Below are 22,473 nucleotides of genomic sequence, written 5' to 3'. Positions count from 1 at the left end.
TCTACCGTTAGACCACGAGTCCTCACAGTTTCTACCGTTAGACCACGAGTCCTCACAGTTTCTACCGTTAGACCACGAGTCCTCACAGTTTCTACCGTTAGACCACGAGTACTCACAGTTTCTACCGTTAGACCACGAGTCCTCACAGTTTCTACCGTTAGACCACGAGTCCTCACAGTTTCTACCGTTAGACCACGAGTCCTCACAGTTTCTCCCGTTAGACCATGAGTACTCACAGTTTCTACCGTTAGACCACGAGTACTCACAGTTTCTAATATTAGACCACGATGTCAAATCGTCTAAAACCTCTTGTAATTCAACTCTGTACTGTATATTCAACCAGTGTTATTGGCAATGACTAGAGTCTAGCTGTGTTAGTGTAATAATGGCCACTGGTGTTGTCCAAAAAGGCACCCTATTTCCTACATAGTGCACTCCTTTAGAGCCCTATTCCCTACATAGTGCACTACTTTAGACCAGGGTCCTATTCCCTACATAGTACACTACTTATAACCAGGAACCCTATTTCCTACATAGTACACTACTTTAGGGCCCTATTCCCTACATAGTGCCCATAGTAACCACTATAGAGGGAGGAAGGTGGGCCACAGCCGACTGTGATTCTAGCGTCTCCTCACCTGCAGCTTTCTGGAAGGCTGTGATGGCGTCCTGGAGGCCGGAGGCCGTCTGGCGGTTGCAGCGTGTCCCGATCTGGGTGTAGAGGGCGCCGATGTTGAACAGGATACTGGCCTTCTCCAGAGAGATGTTCTGCTGGCACACTGGAACACCTGTGAATGAGTCATACCTGGAACAGACAGACAGAGAGGTCACTAGTGGATTCATAACACCGTGTTGACCTCTGGAGAGACAGACAGAGGGGTCACTAGGGGATTCATAACACCGTGTTGACCTCTGGAGAGACAGACAGAGGGGTCACTAGGGGATTCATAACACCGTGTTGACCTCTGGAGAGACAGACAGAGAGGTCACTAGTGGAATCATAACACCGTGTTGACCTCTGGAACAGACAGACAGACAGAGAGGTCACTAGTGGAATCATAACACCGTGTTGACCTCTGGAGAGACAGACAGAGAGGTCACTAGTGGAATCATAACACCGTGTTGACCTCTGGAGAGACAGACAGACAGAGAGGTCACTAGTGGAATCATAACACCGTGTTGACCTCTGGAACAGACAGACAGACAGAGAGGTCACTAGTGGAATCATAACACCGTGTTGACCTCTGGAGAGACAGACAGAGAGGTCACTAGTGGAATCATAACACCGTGTTGACCTCTGGAGAGACAGACAGACAGAGAGGTCACTAGTGGAATCATAACACCGTGTTGACCTCTGGAGAGACAGACAGACAGAGAGGTCACTAGTGGAATCATAACACCGTGTTGACCTCTGGAACAGACAGACAGACAGAGAGGTCACTAGTGGAATCATAACACCGTGTTGACCTCTGGAGAGACAGACAGAGAGGTCACTAGTGGAATCATAACACCGTGTTGACCTCTGGAGAGACAGACAGACAGAGAGGTCACTAGTGGAATCATAACACTGTGTTGACCTCTGGAGAGACAGACAGAGAGGTCACTAGTGGAATCATAACACCGTGTTGACCTCTGGAGAGACAGACAGACAGAGAGGTCACTAGTGGAATCATTACACCGTGTTGACCTCTGGAGAGACAGACAGACAGAGAGGTCACTAGTGGAATCATAACACCGTGTTGACCTCTGGAGAGACAGACAGAGAGGTCACTAGTGGAATCATAACACCGTGTTGACCTCTGGAGAGACAGACAGACAGAGAGGTCACTAGTGGAATCATAACACCGTGTTGACCTCTGGAGAGACAGACAGACAGAGAGGTCACTAGTGGAATCATAACACCGTGTTGTGACACCGTAACACCGTGTAACACCGTGTTGTGAAATGTGACTTATAGACCTGTCCTTCCCATTGAGTTATAGACCTGTCCTGTTGACACACAGCCCCAACCTTTTTCGGGTTTGTACTTCAAACAGCTGAAAATACAACTTTCTTGGTTATGGAGAATATATTTCAAAGTGGTTTAGATGGTACAATGACTCTCTACACTAGACTTGTTTTGTCACATGAAACTGAAATTAGGCAACCTATTAGAATGTTTGCAACCAGGAAATGGAGGAGCGATTTCTGCTTGAATTAAACTTGAGAACTCTGGTTATCTGATCAGAGATGGTTACCACAGAGACACAACAGACCAATGGGTATCTGATCAGAGATGGTTACCACAGAGACACAACAGACCAATGGGTATCTGATCAGAGATGGTTACCACAGAGACACAACAGACCAATGGCTATCTGATCAGAGATGGTTACCACAGAGACACAACAGACCAATGGGTATCTGATCAGAGATGGTTACCACAGAGACACAACAGACCAATGGGTATCTGATCAGAGATGGTTACCACAGAGACACAACAGACCAATGGCTATCTGATCAGAGATGGTTACCACAGAGACACAACAGACCAATGGGTATCTGATCAGAGATGGTTACCACAGAGACACAACAGACCAATGGGTATCTGATCAGAGATGGTTACCACAGAGACACAACAGACCAATGGGTATCTGATCAGAGATGGTTACCACAGAGACACAACAGACCAATGGGTATCTGATCAGAGATGGTTACCACAGAGACACAACAGACCAATGGCTATCTGATCAGAGATGGTTACCACAGAGACACAACAGACCAATGGGTATCTGATCAGTGATGGTTACCACAGAGACACAACAGACCAATGGGTATCTGATCAGAGATGGTTACCACAGAGACACAACAGACCAATGGGTATCTGATCAGAGATGGTTACCACAGAGACACAACAGACCAATGGGTATCTGATCAGAGATGGTTACCACAGAGACACAACAGACCAATGGGTATCTGATCAGAGATGGTTACCACAGAGACACAACAGACCAATGGGTATCTGATCAGAGATGGTTACCACAGAGACACAACAGACCAATGGGTATCTGATCAGAGATGGTTACCACAGAGACACAACAGACCAATGGGTATCTGATCAGAGATGGTTACCACAGAGACACAACAGACCAATGGGTATCTGATCAGAGATGGTTACCACAGAGACACAACAGACCAATGGGTATCTGATCAGAGATGGTTACCACAGAGACACAACAGACCAATGGGTATCTGATCAGAGATGGTTACCACAGAGACACAACAGACCAATGGGTATCTGATCAGAGATGGTTACCACAGAGACACAACAGACCAATGGGTATCTGATCAGAGATGGTTACCACAGAGACACAACAGACCAATGGGTATCTGATCAGAGATGGTTACCACAGAGACACAACAGACCAATGGGTATCTGATCAGAGATGGTTACCACAGAGACACAACAGACCAATGGCTATCTGATCAGAGATGGTTACCACAGAGACACAACAGACCAATGGGTATCTGATCAGAGATGGTTACCACAGAGACACAACAGACCAATGGGTATCTGATCAGAGATGGTTACCACAGAGACACAACAGACCAATGGCTATCTGATCAGAGATGGTTACCACAGAGACACAACAGACCAATGGGTATCTGATCAGAGATGGTTACCACAGAGACACAACAGACCAATGGGTATCTGATCAGAGATGGTTACCACAGAGACACAACAGACCAATGGGTATCTGATCAGAGATGGTTACCACAGAGACACAACAGACCAATGGGTATCTGATCAGTGATGGTTACCACAGAGACACAACAGACCAATGGGTATCTGATCAGAGATGGTTACCACAGAGACACAACAGACCAATGGAGCTCGACCAGTTATATAAACTTATATAAACCTTTTTCAGGACCCTGTCTTTCAAAGATAATTCGTAAAAATCCAAATAACTTCACAGATCTTCATTGTAAAGGGTTTAAACACCGTTTCCCATGCTTGTTCAACGAACCATAAACAATTAATGAATATGCACCGGTGGAATGGTCGTTAAGACACCAACAGCTTACAGACGGTAGGCAATTAAGGTCACAGTTATGAAAACTTAGGACACTAAAGAGGCCTTTCTACTGACTCTGAAAAACACCAAAATAAAGATGCCCAGGGTTCCTGCTCATCTGCGTGAACGTACCTTAGGCATGCTGCAAGGAGGCATGAGGACTGCAGATGTGGCCAGGGCAATAAATTGCAATGTCCGTACTGTGAGACGCCTAAGACAGAGCTACAAGGAGACAGGACGTACAGCTGATCGTCCTCACAGTGGCAGACCACGTGTAACAACACCTGCACAGGATCGGTACATCCGAACATCACACCTGCGGGACAGGTACAGGATGGCAACAACAACTGCCAGAGTTACACCAGGAACGCACAATCCCTCCATCAGTGCTCAGACTCTCCGCACCAGACAGAGAGGCTGGACTGAGGGCTTGTAGGCCTGTTGTAAGGCAGGTCCTCACCAGACATCACCGGCAACAACGTCGCCTATGGGCACAAACCCACCGTCGCTGGACCAGACAGGACTGGCAAAAAGTGCTCTTCACTGACGAGTCGTGGTTTTATCTCACCAGGGGTGATGGTCAGATTCGCGTTTATCGTCGAAGGAATGAGCGTTACACCGAGGCCTGTACTCTGGAGCGGGATCGATTTGGAGGTGGAGGGTCCGTCATGGTCTGTGGCGGTGTGTCACAGCATCATCGGACTGAGTTTGTTGTCATTGCAGGCAATCTCAACGCTGTGCCTTACAAGGAAGACATCCTCCTCCCTCATGTGGTACCCTTCCTGAAGGCTCATCCTGACATGACCCTCCAGCATGACAATGCCACCAGCCATACTGCTCGTTCTGTGCGTGATTTCCTGCAGGACAGGAATGTGCACCTTCTGCCATGGCCCGCTAAGAGCCCGGATCTCAATCCCATTGAGCACGTCTGGGACCTGTTGGATCGGAGGGTGAGGGCTAGGGCCATTCCCCCAAGAAATGTCCGGAAACTTGCAGGTGCCTTGGTGGAAGAGTGGGGTAACATCTCACAGCAGCAAGAACTGGCAAATCTGGTGCAGTCCATGAGGAGGAGATGCACTGCAGTACTTAATGCAGCTGGTGGCCACACCAGATACTGACTGTGACTTTTGATTTTGACCCCCCTTTGTACAGGGACACATTATTCCATTCCTGTTAGTCACATGTCTGTGGAACTTGTTCAGTTTATGTCTCAGTTGTTGAATCTTATGTTCATACAAATATTTACACGTTAAGTTTGCTGAAAATAAACGCAGTGGACAGTGAGAGTTTATATGCTCCTCATTCAGATCAGGCTGCTTGGTTCTTCAACATGGAAACAGCCATCTATAGCACTAGAATATGATACCTGGACCCCTGGACCGGGTCAGACCTATAGATACCTGGACCGGGTCAGACCTATAGATACCTGGACCGGGTCAGACCTATAGATACCTGGACCGGGTCAGACCTATAGATACCTGGACCGGGTCAGACCTATAGATACCTGGACCGGGTCAGACCTATAGATACCTGGACCGGGTCAGACCTATAGATACCTGGACCGGGTCAGACCTATAGATACCTGGACCGGGTCAGACCTATAGATACCTGGACCGGGTCAGACCTATAGATACCTGGACCGGGTCAGACCTATAGATACCTGGACCGGGTCAGACCTATAGATACCTGGACCGGGTCAGACCATGATGGACTGGGTATTGGAGACAGTGAGGTGGAACTACTATAGATACCTGGACCGGGTCAGACCTATAGATACCTGGACCGGGTCAGACCTATAGATCCCTGGACCCCTGGACCGGGTCAGACCATGATGGACTGGGTATTGGAGACAGTGAGGTGGAACTACTATAGATACCTGGACCCCTGGACCGGGTCAGACCTATAGATACCTGGACCCCTGGACCGGGTCAGACCATGATGGACTGGGTATTGGAGACAGAGAGGTGGAACTACTATAGATACCTGGACCCCTGGACCGGGTCAGACCATGATGGACTGGGTATTGGAGACAGTGAGGTGGAACTACTATAGATACCTGGACCCCTGGACCGGGTCAGACCTATAGATACCTGGACCCCTGGACCGGGTCAGACCATGATGGACTGGGTATTGGAGACAGTGAGGTGGAACGTACCAAGTAAAGAAGATGCCCATCTGGCGGGTAGCGGAGAAGAAGCGGCTCTCCAGTAGAGGCATGTGACTGTAGTACTTGGCCAGGGTCTCGATGCCGGCGTCGTTGCGACTTGGGGTACGACAGGCCTGTGGGTACGGTGGGGAAAGAGGGTCAAAACACAACAAGACCGTGCTCTTATTCTGTATGTGCAACAAGACCGGGACTCTTATTCTGTATGTGCAACAAGACCGGGACTCTTATTCTGTATGTGCAACAAGACAGGGACTCTTATTCTGTATGTGCAACAAGTCAGGGACTCTTATTCTGTATGTGCAACAAGTCAGGGACTCTTATTCTGTATGTACAACAAGACAGGGATCCAGATGTGTGGTGGGTGATTCCATAGAGAAACCCAGTTTCCCTCTGACGATGTAGATCGCTATGAGACCTATGGTGAAAGTACCTGTCTGAGGTCCATCAGGTCAGCGATCTCCTCCTCGAAGCTGGAGCCATCTTCACTGTAGTGCTCCAGGATGAAGTCCTGGAAAAACACACCAGAACAAGGAGACCATCATCAACACACGGTTATAAAGTCTTGTGAAGTCCTGTTGAAACAAAGTAGAGACATCCTATAGAGCCACCGCCCCATCAAAACACCATCCACTGTCCCATAGAGCCACCGCCCCATCAAAACACCATCCACTGTCCTATAGAGTCACCGCCCCATCAAAACACCATCCACTGTCCCATAGAGCCACCGCCCCATCAAAACACCACCCACTGTCCTATAGAGTCACCGCCCCATCAAAACACCACCCACTGTCCTATAGAGCCACCGCCCCATCAAAACACCATCCACTGTCCCATAGAGCCACCGCCCCATCAAAACACCATCCACTGTCCTATAGAGTCACCGCCCCATCAAAACACCATCCACTGTCCTATAGAGCCACCGCCCCATCAAAACACCACCCACTGTCCCATAGAGCCAACGCCCCATCAAAACACCATCCACTGTCCCATAGAGCCACCGCCCCATCAAAACACCATCCACTGTCCTATAGAGCCACCGCCCCATCAAAACACCATCCACTGTCCTATAGAGCCACCGCCCCATCAAAACACCATCCACTGTCCCATAGAGTCACCGACCCATCAAAACACCATCCACTGTCCTATAGAACCACCGACCCATCAAAACACCATCCACTGTCCCATAGAGCCACCGCCCCATCAAAACACCATCCACTGTCCCATAGAGCCACCGCCCCATCAAAACACCATCCACTGTCCCATAGAGCCACCGCCCCATCAAAACACCATCCACTGTCCTATAGAGCCACCGCCCCATCAAAACACCATCCACTGTCCTATAGAGCCACCGCCCCATCAAAACACCATCCACTGTCCCATAGAGCCACCGCCCCATCAAAACACCATCAACTGTCCCATAGAGCCACTGACCCACCGCCCCATCAACACACCATCCACTGTCCCATAGAGCCACCGCCCCATCAAAACACCATCCACTGTCCCATAGAGCCACTGACCCACCGCCCCATCAACACACCATCCACTGTCCCATAGAGCCACCGCCCCATTAAAACACCATCCACTGTCCTATAGAGCCACCGCCCCATCAAAACACCATCCACTGTCCCATAGAGCCACCGACCCATCAAAACACCATCCACTGTCCTATAGAGTCACTGACCCATCAAAACACCATCCACTGTCCCATAGAGCCACCGCCCCATCAAAACACCATCCACTGTCCTATAGAGTCACCGCCCCATCAAAACACCATCCACTGTCCTATAGAGCCACCGCCCCATCAAAACACCATCAACTGTCCTATTGAGCCACCGCCCCATCAAAACACCATCCACTGTCCCGTAGAGCCACCGCCCCATCAAAACACCATCCACTGTCCTGTAGAGCCACCGCCCCATCAAAACACCATCCACTGTCCTATAGAGCCACCGACCCATCAAAACACCATCCACTGTCCTATAGAGTCACCAACCCATCAAAACACCATCCACTGTCCCATAGAGCCACCGCCCCATCAAAACACCATCCACTGTCCTATAGAGCCACCGCCCCATCAAAACACCATCCACTGTCCCATAGAGCCACCGCCCCATCAAAACACCATCCACTGTCCCATAGAGTCACCGACCCATCAAAACACCATCCACTGTCCTATAGAACCACCGACCCATCAAAACACCATCCACTGTCCCATAGAGCCACCGCCCCATCAAAACACCATCCACTGTCCCATAGAGCCACCGCCCCATCAAAACACCATCCACTGTCCTATAGAGTCACCGCCCCATCAAAACACCATCCACTGTCCTATAGAGCCACCGCCCCATCAAAACACCATCAACTGTCCTATTGAGCCACCGCCCCATCAAAACACCATCCACTGTCCCGTAGAGCCACCGCCCCATCAAAACACCATCCACTGTCCTGTAGAGCCACCGCCCCATCAAAACACCATCCACTGTCCTATAGAGCCACCGACCCATCAAAACACCATCCACTGTCCTATAGAGTCACCAACCCATCAAAACACCATCCACTGTCCCATAGAGCCACCGCCCCATCAAAACACCATCCACTGTCCTATAGAGCCACCGCCCCATCAAAACACCATCCACTGTCCCATAGAGCCACCGCCCCATCAAAACACTATCCACTGTCCCATAGAGTCACCGACCCATCAAAACACCATCCACTGTCCTATAGAACCACCGACCCATCAAAACACCATCCACTGTCCCATAGAGCCACCGCCCCATCAAAACACCATCCACTGTCCCATAGAGCCACCGCCCCATCAAAACACCATCCACTGTCCTATAGAGCCACCGCCCCATCAAAACACCATCCACTGTCCTATAGAGCCACCGCCCCATCAAAACACCATCCACTGTCCTATAGAGCCACCGCCCCATCAAAACACCATCCACTGTCCCATAGAGCCACCGCCCCATCAAAACACCATCCACTGTCCCATAGAGCCACCGACCCATCAAAACACCATCCACTGTCCTATAGAGCCACCGACCCATCAAAACACCATCCACTGTCCTATAGAGCCACCGACCCATCAAAACACCATCCACTGTCCTATAGAGCCACCGCCCCATCAAAACACCATCCACTGTCCCATAGAGCCACCGCCCCATCAAAACACCATCCACTGTCCTATAGAGTCACCGACCCATCAAAACACCATCAACTGTCCCATAGAACCCCTCCCCAGACCAAACCTGACCCCTCCCCAGACCCAACCTGACCCCTCCCCAGACCAAACCTGACCCCTCCCCAGACCCAACCAAACCTGACCCCTCCCCAAACCAAACCTGACCCCTCCCCAGACCCAACCAAACCTGACCTCTCCCCAGACCAAACCTGACCCCTCCCCAGACCAAACCTGACCCCTCCCCAGACCAAACCTGACCCCTCCCCAGACCAAACCTGACCCCTCCCCAGACCAAACCTGACCCCTCCCCAGACCAAACCTGACCCCTCCCCAGACACAACCTGACCCCTCCCCAGACCCAACCTGACCCCTCCCCAGACCCAACCTGACCCCTCCCCAGACCAAACCTGACCCCTCCCCAGACACAACCAAACCTGACCCCTCCCCAGACCAAACCTGACCCCTCCCCAGACCAAACCTGACCCCTCCCCAAACCAAACCTGACCCCTCCCCAGACCAAACCTGACCTCTCCCCAGACCAAACCTGACCCCTCCCCAGACCAAACCTGACCCCTCCCCAGACCAAACCTGACCCCTCCCCAGACCAAACCTGACCCCTCCCCAAACCAAACCTGACCCCTCCCCAGACCAAACCTGACCTCTCCCCAGACCCAACCTGACCCCTCCCCAGACCAAACCTGACCCCTCCCCAGACCAAACCTGACCCCTCCCTAGACCAAACCTGACCCCTCCCCAGACCAAACCTGACCCCTCCCCAGACCAAACCAAACCTGACCCCTCCCCAGACCAAACCTGACCCCTCCCCAGACACAACCAAACCTGACCCCTCCCCAGACCAAACCTGACCCCTCCCCAGACCAAACCTGACCCCTCCCCAGACCCAACCTGACCCCTCCCCAGACCAAACCTGACCCCTCCCTAGACCAAACCAAACCTGACCCCTCCCCAGACCAAACCTGACCCCTCCCCAGACCAAACCTGACCCCTCCCCAGACCAAACCTGACCCCTCCCCAGACCAAACCTGACCCCTCCCCAGACCAAACCTGACCCCTCCCCAAACCAAACCAAACCTGACCCCTCCCCAGACCAAACCTGACCCCTCCCCAGACACAACCAAACCTGACCCCTCCCCAGACCAGACCAAACCTGACCCCTCCCCAGACCAAACCTGACCCCTCCCCAGACCAAACCAAACCTGACCCCTCCCCAGACCAAACCTGACCCCTCCCCAGACCAAACCTGACCCCTCCCCAGACCAAACCTGACCCCTCCCCAGACCAAACCTGACCCCTCCCCAGACCAAACCAAACCTGACCCCTCCCCAGACCAAACCTGACCCCTCCCCAGACCAAACCTGACCCCTCCCCAGACCAAACCTGACCCCTCCCCAGACCAAACCTGACCCCTCCCCAGACCAAACCTGACCCCTCCCCAGACCCAACCAAACCTGACCCCTCCCCAGACCAAACCTGACCCCTCCCCAAACCAAACCTGACCCCTCCCCAGACCAAACCTGACCCCTCCCCAGACCAAACCTGACCCCTCCCCAGACCAAACCTGACCCCTCCCTAGACCAAACCTGACCCCTCCCCAGACCCAACCAAACCTGACCCCTCCCCAGACCCAACCAAACCTGACCCCTCCCCAGACCAAACCTGACCCCTCCCCAGACCAAACCTGACCCCTCCCCAAACCAAACCTGACCCCTCCCTAGACCAAACCTGACCCCTCCCCAGACCAAACCTGACCCCTCCCTAGACCCAACCTGACCCCTCCCCAGACACAACCTGACCCCTCCCCAGACCAAACCTGACCCCTCCCCAGACCAAACCTGACCCCTCCCCAGACCAAACCTGACCCCTCCCCAGACCAAACCTGACCCCTCCCCAGACCAAACCTGACCCCTCCCCAGACCCAACCTGACCCCTCCCCAGACCAAACCTGACCCCTCCCCAGACCAAACCTGACCCCTCCCCAGACCCAACCTGACCCCTCCCCATACCAAACCTGACCCCTCCCCAGACCAAACCTGACCCCTCCCCAGACCAAACCTGACCCCTCCCCAGACCAAACCTGACCCCTCCCCAGACCAAACCTGACCCCTCCCCAGACCAAACCTGACCCCTCCCCAGACCAAACCTGACCTCTCCCCAGACCAAACCTGACCCCTCCCCAGACCAAACCTGACCTCTCCCCAGACCCAACCAAACCTGACCCCTCCCCAGACCAAACCTGACCCCTCCCCAGACCAAACCTGACCCCTCCCCAGACCAAACCTGACCCCTCCCCAGACCAAACCTGACCTCTCCCCAGACCCAACCAAACCTGACCCCTCCCCAGACCAAACCTGACCCCTCCCCAGACCAAACCTGACCCCTCCCCAGACCCAACCTGACCCCTCCCCAGACCAAACCTGACCCCTCCCCAGACCAAACCTGACCCCTCCCCAGACCAGACCAAACCTGACCCCTCCCCAGACCAAACCTGACCCCTCCCCAGACCAAACCAAACCTGACCCCTCCCCAGACCAAACCTGACCCCTCCCCAGACCAAACCAAACCTGACCCCTCCCCAGACCAAACCTGACCCCTCCCCAGACCAAACCTGACCCCTCCCCAGACCAAACCTGACCCCTTCCCAGACCAAACCTGACCCCTCCCCAGACCAAACCTGACCCCTCCCCAGACCCAACCTGACCCCTCCCCAGACCAAACCTGACCCCTCCCCAGACCAAACCTGACCCCTCCCCAGACCAAACCTGACCCCTCCCCAGACCAAACCTGACCCCTCCCCAGACCAAACCTGACCCCTCCCCAGACCAAACCAAACCTGACCCCTCCCCAGACCAAACCTGACCCCTCCCCAGACCAAACCTGACCCCTCCCCAGACCCAACCTGACCCCTCCCCAGACCAAACCTGACCCCTCCCCAGACCAAACCTGACCCCTCCCCAGACCCAACCTGACCCCTCCCCAGACCAAACCTGACCCCTCCCCAGACCAAACCTGACCCCTCCCCAGACCCAACCTGACCCCTCCCCAGACCAAACCTGACCTCTCCCCAGACCAAACCTGACCTCTCCCCAGACCCAACCTGACCCCTCCCCAAACCAAACCTGACCCCTCCCCAGACCAAACCTGACCCCTCCCCAGACCAAACCTGACCCCTCCCCAGACCAAACCTGACCCCTCCCCAGACCCAACCTGACCCCTCCCTAGACCAAACCTGACCCCTCCCCAGACCAAACCTGACCCCTCCCCAGACCAAACCTGACCCCTCCCCAAACCCAACCTGACCCCTCCCCAGACCAAACCTGACCCCTCCCCAGACCAAACCTGACCCCTCCCCAGACCAAACCTGACCCCTCCCCAAACCAAACCTGACCCCTCCCCAGACCAAACCTGACCTCTCCCCAGACCAAACCTGACCCCTCCCCAGACCAAACCTGACCCCTCCCCAGACCAAACCAAACCTGACCCCTCCCCAGACCCAACCTGACCCCTCCCCAGACCAAACCTGACCCCTCCCCAGACCAAACCTGACCCCTCCCCAGACCAAACCTGACCCCTCCCCAAACCAAACCTGACCCCTCCCCAGACCAAACCTGACCTCTCCCCAGACCAAACCTGACCCCTCCCCAGACCAAACCTGACCCCTCCCCAGACCAAACCAAACCTGACCCCTCCCCAGACCCAACCAAACCTGACCCCTCCCCAGACCCAACCTGACCCCTCCCCAGACCAAACCTGACCCCTCCCCAGACCAAACCTGACCCCTCCCCAGACCCAACCTGACCCCTCCCCAGACCAAACCTGACCCCTCCCCAGACCAAACCTGACCCCTCCCCAGACCAAACCTGACCCCTCCCCAGACCAAACCTGACCCCTCCCCAGACCAAACCTGACCCCTCCCCAGACCAAACCTGACCCCTCCCCAGACCAAACCTGACCCCTCCCCAGACCAAACCAAACCTGACCCCTCCCCAGACCCAACCTGACCCCTCCCCAGACCAAACCTGACCCCTCCCCAGACCAAACCTGACCCCTCCCCAGACCAAACCTGACCCCTCCCCAGACCAAACCTGACCCCTCCCCAGACCCAACCTGACCCCTCCCCAGACCCAACCTGACCCCTCCCCAGACCAAACCTGACCCCTCCCCAGACCAAACCTGACCCCTCCCCAGACCAAACCTGACCCCTCCCCAGACCAAACCTGACCCCTCCCCAGACCAAACCAAACCTGACCCCTCCCCAGACCCAACCAAACCTGACCCCTCCCCAGACCAAACCTGACCCCTCCCCAGACCAAACCTGACCCCTCCCCAGACCCAACCTGACCCCTCCCCAGACCAAACCTGACCCCTCCCCAGACCAAACCTGACCCCTCCCCAGACCAAACCTGACCCCTCCCCAGACCAAACCTGACCCCTCCCCAGACCCAACCAAACCTGACCCCTCCCTAGACCAAACCTGACCCCTCCCCAGACCAAACCTGACCCCTCCCCAGACCAAACCTGACCCCTCCCCAGACCAAACCTGACCCCTCCCCAGACCAAACCTGACCCCTCCCCAGACCAAACCTGACCCCTCCCCAGACCAAACCTGACCCCTCCCCAGACCAAACCTGACCCCTCCCCAGACCCAACCTGACCCCTCCCCAGACCAAACCTGACCCCTCCCCAGACCAAACCTGACCCCTCCCCAGACCCAACCTGAGCCGAACTAAGCGGAAGTGTGTCTCTAGCCGCGTGACGATCAGTGTTGTGTCTCCTGACTAGCAGCCAGACAGTATGTCACTGACACCTGGTCATTAAAGCTAGTTGATTACAGGCCAGAAGTAGGGCACACTTAACTCGTCAGACAGATACAGGAAGTCCACGTCTCAAATGGCACCCTATTCCCTAGTGCAAGGCAGGCCCACAAGGGAGGCCCACAAGGCAGGCCCACAAGGGAGCACCACAAGGGAGGCCCCCCACAAGGCAGGACCACCACAAGGCAGGACCACAAGGGAGGGAGGCCCACAAGGGAGACCACAAGGCAGGACCACAAGGCAGACCCGACCACAAGGGAGGACCGACCACAAGGCAGGCCCACAGGGCTCTGGTCAACAGAAGTGGTCTATCTGGGGAATAGGGTCCCATTTGGGATGTAGCCTAAGTCTATAATCGAGATGATCTAGTCCTTATCTGCACCTCACAGCGGTATAAAGGTGACATCATGGTATTCCCCACCACCGGTAGGCTTACTGGGCCGTTGTCATTTCCTGGTTGACAGAGCTGTGACCTAGTTGACAATAATAAAGCTGTTTGCTGAGGGTCAAAACATCACGGGGTTAAACTTTAATCTATTGAACCTGATGAAACGCTGAACAAATGGTTTTGTCCAACAGTAGTGCATAAAATAGGGAATAGGTTGTCATTTGGTACACACCCTATATCTATATATCCAGTACATACTAGTGAACAAATGGAGAATAGAGATCGCTGTCAAAGGAATTGATATCAATGAATTGTGAAACAGCTGCTGTACCTTAGCTGTATGCGCTGACTGTACGTGGGCCTGGACGAGAGAACCTGACTGTACGTGGGCCTGGACGAGAGAACCCAACTGTACGTGGGCCTGGACGAGAGAACCCGACTGTACGTGGGCCTGGACGAGAGGACCTGACTGTACGTCGGTCTGGACGAGAGGACCTGACTGTACGTGGATCTGGACGAGAGGACCTGACTGTACGTGGGTCTGGAATAGAGAACCTGACTGTACGTCGGTCTCGAATAGAGAACCTGACTGTACGTCGGCCTGGACGAGAGAACCTGACTGTACGTGGGCCTGGACGAGAGAACCTGACTGTACGTCGGTCTGGAATAGAGAACCTGACTGTACGTCGGTCTGGATGAGAGAACCTGACTGTACGTCGGTCTGGAATAGAGAACCTGACTGTACGTCGGTCTGGAATAGAGAACCCGACTGTACGTCGGTCTGGAATAGAGAACCCGACTGTACGTCGGTCTGGAATAGAGAACCTGACTGTACGTCGGTCTCGAATAGAGAACCTGACTGTACGTCGGTCTGGAATAGAGAACCTGACTGTACGTGGGCCTGGAATAGAGAACCTGACTGTACGTCGGTCTCGAATAGAGAACCTGACTGTACGTCGGTCTCGAATAGAGAACCTGACTGTACGTGGGTCTGGAATAGAGAACCTGACTGTACGTCGGCCTGGAATAGAGAACCTGACTGTACGTCGGTCTGGAATAGAGAACCTGACTGTACGTGGGTCTGGAATAGAGAACCTGACTGTACGTCGGTCTGGAATAGAGAACCTGACTGTACGTGGGTCTGGAATAGAGAACCTGACTGTACGTCGGTCTGGAATAGAGAACCTGACTGTACGTCAGTCTGGAATAGAGAACCTGACTGTACGTCGGTCTGGAATAGAGAACCTGACTGTACGTCGGTCTGGAATAGAGAACCTGACTGTACGTCGGTCTGGAATAGAGAACCTGACTGTACGTCGGTCTGGAATAGAGAACCTGACTGTACGTCGGCCTGGATGAGAGAACCTGACTGTACGTCAGTCTGGACGAGAGAACCTGACTGTACGTCAGTCTGGACGAGAGAACCTGACTGTACGTCAGTCTGGACGAGAGAACCTGACTGTACGTCGGTCTGGAATAGAGAACCCGACTGTACGTCGTTCTGGAATAGAGAACCTGACTGTACGTCGGCCTGGACGAGAGAACCTGACTGTACGTCGGTCTGGAATAGAGAACCTGACTGTACGTCGGTCTGGACGAGAGAACCTGACTGTACGTCAGTCTGGAATAGAGAACCTGACTGTACGTCGGCCTGGACGAGAGAACCTGACTGTACGTCGGTCTGGACGAGAGAACCTGACTGTACGTCGGTCTGGAATAGAGAACCTGACTGTACGTCGGCCTGGACGAGAGAACCCGACTGTACGTCGGTCTGGACGATAGAACCCGACTGTACGTCGATCTGGACGAGAGAACCTGACTGTACGTCGGTCTGGATGAGAGAACCTGACTGTACGTCGGTCTGGAATAGAGAACCTGACTGTACGTCGGCCTGGAATAGAGAACCTGACTGTACGTCGGCCTGGACGAGAGAACCTGACTGTACGTGGGTCTGGACGAGAGAACCAGACTGTACGTGGGTCTGGACGAGAGAACCAGACTGTACGTCGGTCTGGACGAGAGAACCTGACTGTACGTGGGTCTGGACGAGAGAACCTGACTGTACGTCGGCCTGGAATAGAGAACCTGACTGTACGTCGGTCTGGACGAGAGAACCTGTTAAATTATCTGAAATGTCCAGCTAGTGAAGAAGTAGTGAAACGGAGGTCTGTACTACCTTGAATGACACAGAGAAGTCCATCTCTTTCGTCTCCTTCAGCCCCAGCGGGATGAGAGGGATGCTGGAGGTCTCTCTGGAAACAGGAAAGGAGAGATCGTTATTCGTGACATTTAACTGTTAAAGATACGCCGGCACTGTGACACACAGTGATGTTAGTGGTGAACAGTGAGTTTTACACACATTAACAGACCGGTTGGCTGTGTGATGTTAGTGGTGAACAGTGAGTTTTATACACATTAACAGCCATATTGTTGAGGTGATCTAACAGACCGGTTGGCTGTGTGATGTCAGTGATGACATCATAAACTAAGGGGTGAATCCGAAACTTCAATTTAAGTCACATGTTCACTTAGTCTCCCGTTGACATCAATACATAACTAAATTAAATATTTAAAATTGGGAGAATGTTTACATTTGCTCTTCAGATTGCAGGCCAGAGGGAACACCCTTTGACAACAGTCTCTCTTTACATACAGACACGCCAACACTGCACCACAATACATTATAACCCAGAGCAACCACCCAGGAGTATCTGGGTCCACCTTACTCACACCAACACTACACCACAAAACATTATAACCCAGGAGTATCTGGGTCCACCTTACTCACACCAACACTACACCACAAAACATTATAACCCAGGAGTATCTGGGTCCACCTTACTCACACCAACACCACATTATAACCCAGAGCAACCACCCAGGAGTATCTGGGTCCACCTTACTCACACCAACACTACACCACAATACATTACCACCCAGGAGTATCTGGGTCCACCTTACTCACACCAACACTGCACCACAATACATTACAACCCAGAGCAACCACCCAGGAGTATCTGGGTCCACCTTACTCACACCAACACCACAATACATTATAACCCAGAGCAAACACCCAGGAGTATCATCATGAACATAAACATAAACATCATAAACATCATGGACCTGTAGTGTTAACCAGTAAACACCAATATAACCTGTAGTGTTAACCAGTAAACATCAATATATTCTCACATCGTGGACCTGTAGTGTTAACCAGTAAACATCAATATATCCTGCAGTGTTAACCAGTAAACATCAATATAACCTGTAGTGTTAACCAGTAAACACCAATATATCCTGCAGTGTTAACCAGTAAACATCAATATATCCTGTAGTGTTAACCAGTAAACATCAATATATCCTGTCGTGTTAACCAGTAAACACCAATATAAACTGTAGTGTTAACCAGTAAACATCAATATATCCTGTAGTGTTAACCAGTAAACATCAATATATCCTGTAGTGTTAACCAGTAAACACCAATATAACCTGTAGTGTTAACCAGTAAACATCAATATAACCTGTAGTGTTAACCAGTAAACATCAATATATCCTGTAGTGTTAACCAGTAAACATCAATATAAACTGTAGTGTTAACCAGTAAACATCAATATATCCTGTAGTGTTAACCAGTAAACATCAATATAACCTGTAGTGTTAACCAGTAAACATCAATATAACCTGTAGTTTTAACCAGTAAACACCAATATATCCTCACATTGTGGACCTGTAGTGTTAACCGGTAAACATCAATATAACCTGTAGTGTTAACCAGTAAACATCAATATAAACTGTAGTGTTAACCAGTAAACATCAATATAACCTGTAGTGTTAACCAGTAAACATCAATATAAACTGTAGTGTTAACCAGTAAACATCAATATATTCTCACATCGTGGACCTGTAGTGTTAACCAGTAAACATCAATATATCCTGCAGTGTTAACCAGTAAACATCAATATAACCTGTAGTGTTAACCAGTAAACATCAATATATCCTGCAGTGTTAACCAGTAAACATCAATATATCCTGTAGTGTTAACCAGTAAACATCAATATATCCTGTCGTGTTAACCAGTAAACACCAATATAAACTGTAGTGTTAACCAGTAAACATCAATATATCCTGTAGTGTTAACCAGTAAACATCAATATATCCTGTAGTGTTAACCAGTAAACACCAATATAACCTGTAGTGTTAACCAGTAAACATCAATATAACCTGTAGTGTTAACCAGTAAACATCAATATATCCTGTAGTGTTAACCAGTAAACATCAATATAAACTGTAGTGTTAACCAGTAAACATCAATATATCCTGTAGTGTTAACCAGTAAACATCAATATAACCTGTAGTGTTAACCAGTAAACATCAATATAACCTGTAGTTTTAACCAGTAAACACCAATATATCCTCACATTGTGGACCTGTAGTGTTAACCGGTAAACATCAATATAACCTGTAGTGTTAACCAGTAAACATCAATATAAACTGTAGTGTTAACCAGTAAACATCAATATAACCTGTAGTGTTAACCAGTAAACATCAATATAAACTGTAGTGTTAACCAGTAAACACCAATATATCCTGTAGTGTTAACCAGTAAACACCAATATAACCTGTAGTGTTAACCAGTAAACATCAATATAACCTGTAGTGTTAACCAGTAAACATCAATATAACCTGTAGTGTTAACCAGTAAACACCAATATAAACTGTAGTGTTAACCAGTAAACATCAATATAAACTGTAGTGTTAACCAGTAAACATCAATATATCCTCACATCGTGGACCTGTAGTGTTCACCAGTAAACATCAATATATCCTCACATCGTGGACCTGTAGTGTTAACCAGTAAACATCAATATAACCTGTAGTGTTAACCAGTAAACATCAATATATCCTGTAGTGTTAACCAGTAAACATCAATATAACCTGTAGTGTTAACCAGTAAACATCAATATATCCTCACATCCTGGACCTGTAGTGTTAACCAGTAAACATCAATATATCCTGTAGTGTTAACCAGTAAACATCAATATAACTTGTAGTGTTAACCAGTAAACATCAATATAACCTGTAGTGTTAACCAGTAAACATCAATATAACCTGTAGTGTTAACCAGTAAACATCAATATAACCTGTAGTGTTAACCAGTAAACATCAATATAACCTGTAGTGTTAACCAGTAAACATCAATATATCCTGTAGTGTTAACCAGTAAACATCAATATATCCTCACATCGTGGACCTGTAGTGTTAACCAGTAAACATCAATATAACCTGTAGTGTTAACCAGTAAACATCAATATATCCTGTAGTGTTAACCAGTAAACATCATGGACCTGTAGTGTTAACCAGTGAACTTCATGGACCTGTAGTGTTAACCAGTAAACACCAATATAACATGTAGTGTTAACCAGTAAACATCAATATAACCTGTAGTGTTAACCAGTAAACATCAATATAACCTGTAGTGTTAACCAGTAAACATCATGGACCTGTAGTGTTAACCAGTAAACATCGTGGACCTGTAGTGTTAACCAGTAAACACCAATATAACATGTAGTGTTAACCAGTAAACATCAATATAACCTGTAGTGTTAACCAGTAAACATCAATATATCCTGTAGTGTTAACCAGTAAACATCATGGACCTGTAGTGTTAACCAGTAAACATCAATATATTCTCACATCGTGGACCTGTAGTGTTAACCAGTAAACATCAATATATCCTCACATCGTGGACCTGTAGTGTTAACCAGTAAACACCAATATAAACTGTAGTGTTAACCAGTAAACACCAATATAAACTGTAGTGTTAACCAGTAAACATCAATATATCCTCACATCGTGGACCTGTAGTGTTAACCAGTAAACATCAATATATCCTCACATCGTGGACCTGTAGTGTTAACCAGTAAACACCAATATAAACTGTAGTGTTAACCAGTAAACACCAATATAAACTGTAGTGTTAACCAGTAAACATCAATATATCCTCACATCGTGGACCTGTAGTGTTAACCAGTAAACATCAATATATCCTGTAGTGTTAACCAGTAAACATCAATATATCCTCACATCGTGGACCTGTAGTGTTAACCAGTAAACATCAATATAACCTGTAGTGTTAACCAGTAAACATCAATATATCCTGTAGTGTTAACCAGTAAACATCAATATATCCTCACATCGTGGACCTGTAGTGTTAACCAGTAAACACCAATATAACCTGTAGTGTTAACCAGTAAACATCAATATAACCTGTAGTGTTAACCAGTAAACATCAATATATCCTGTAGTGTTAACCAGTAAACACCAATATAACCTGTAGTGTTAACCAGTAAACATCAATATAACCTGTAGTGTTAACCAGTAAACATCAATATATCCTGTAGTGTTAACCAGTAAACATCATGGACCTGTAGTGTTAACCAGTAAACACCAATATATCCTGTAGTGTTAACCAGTAAACATCAATATAACCTGTAGTGTTAACCAGTAAACACCAATATAACCTGTAGTGTTAACCAGTAAACATCAATATATCCTGTAGTGTTAACCAGTAAACACCAATATAACCTGTAGTGTTAACCAGTAAATATCAATATATCCTGTAGTGTTAACCAGTAAACATCAATATATCCTGTAGTGTTAACCAGTAAACACCAATATAACCTGTAGTGTTAACCAGTAAACATCAATATCACCTGTAGTGTTAACCAGTAAACATCAATATATCCTGTAGTGTTAACCAGTAAACATCATGGACCTGTAGTGTTAACCAGTAAACACCAATATATCCTGTAGTGTTAACCAGTAAACATCAATATATCCTGTAGTGTTAACCAGTAAACACCAATATAACCTGTAGTGTTAACCAGTAAACATCACTATAACCTGTAGTGTTAACCAGTAAACATCAATATATCCTGTAGTGTTAACCAGTAAACATCATGGACCTGTAGTGTTAACCAGTAAACACCAATATATCCTGTAGTGTTAACCAGTAAACATCAATATAACCTGTAGTGTTAACCAGTAAACATCAATATAACCTGTAGTGTTAACCAGTAAACATCAATATATCCTGTAGTGTTAACCAGTAAACATCATGGACCTGTAGTGTTAACCAGTAAACACCAATATATCCTGTAGTGTTAACCAGTAAACATCAATATAACCTGTAGTGTTAACCAGTAAACATCAATATAACCTGTAGTTTTAACCAGTAAACACCAATATATCCTCACATTGTGGACCTGTAGTGTTAACCAGTAAACATCAATATATCCTGTAGTGTTAACCAGTAAACATCAATATAACCTGTAGTGTTAACCAGTAAACACCAATATAACCTGTAGTGTTAACCAGTAAACATCAATATATCCTGTAGTGTTAACCAGTAAACACCAATATAACCTGTAGTGTTAACCAGTAAACATCAATATAACCTGTAGTGTTAACCAGTAAACACCAATATAACCTGTAGTGTTAACCAGTAAACATCAATATATCCTGTAGTGTTAACCAGTAAACACCAATATAACCTGTAGTGTTAACCAGTAAACACCAATATAACCTGTAGTGTTAACCAGTAAACACCAATATAACCTGTAGTGTTAACCAGTAAACATCAATATAACCTGTAGTGTTAACCAGTAAACATCAATATATCCTGTAGTGTTAACCAGTAAACATCATGGACCTGTAGTGTTAACCAGTAAACACCAATATAACCTGTAGTGTTAACCAGTAAACATCAATATAACCTGTAGTGTTAACCAGTAAACACCAATATAACCTGTAGTGTTAACCAGTAAACATCAATATATCCTGTA

The 22,473-nt window shown here is 49.2% G+C and overlaps 1 protein-coding gene across 1 annotated transcript in view; it reads right to left on the bottom strand.

The window, feature by feature from the left end:
- The window catches only part of LOC129846563 (rhophilin-2-like), a gene marked incomplete at its 5' end in the record, with an annotated part of 33,274 nt that extends 16,393 nt beyond the window's left edge, over nt 1–16,881 (bottom strand). The window contains 4 exons of the mRNA XM_055914508.1: nt 639–805; nt 6,214–6,338; nt 6,656–6,733; nt 16,806–16,881. Coding sequence (XP_055770483.1) covers nt 639–805; nt 6,214–6,338; nt 6,656–6,733; nt 16,806–16,881 — 446 coding nt within the window. The remainder of the gene's footprint in view (nt 1–638; nt 806–6,213; nt 6,339–6,655; nt 6,734–16,805) is intronic.
- Nucleotides 16,882–22,473: the final 5,592 nt, after the last annotated feature.

Source organism: Salvelinus fontinalis, unplaced genomic scaffold (genome assembly GCF_029448725.1).
Source record: "Salvelinus fontinalis isolate EN_2023a unplaced genomic scaffold, ASM2944872v1 scaffold_0587, whole genome shotgun sequence".
Taxonomy (NCBI): domain Eukaryota; kingdom Metazoa; phylum Chordata; class Actinopteri; order Salmoniformes; family Salmonidae; genus Salvelinus; species Salvelinus fontinalis.
The sequence above is the reverse complement of the archived record's forward strand: the minus strand, read 5'-3'. Positions and strand labels throughout refer to the sequence as shown.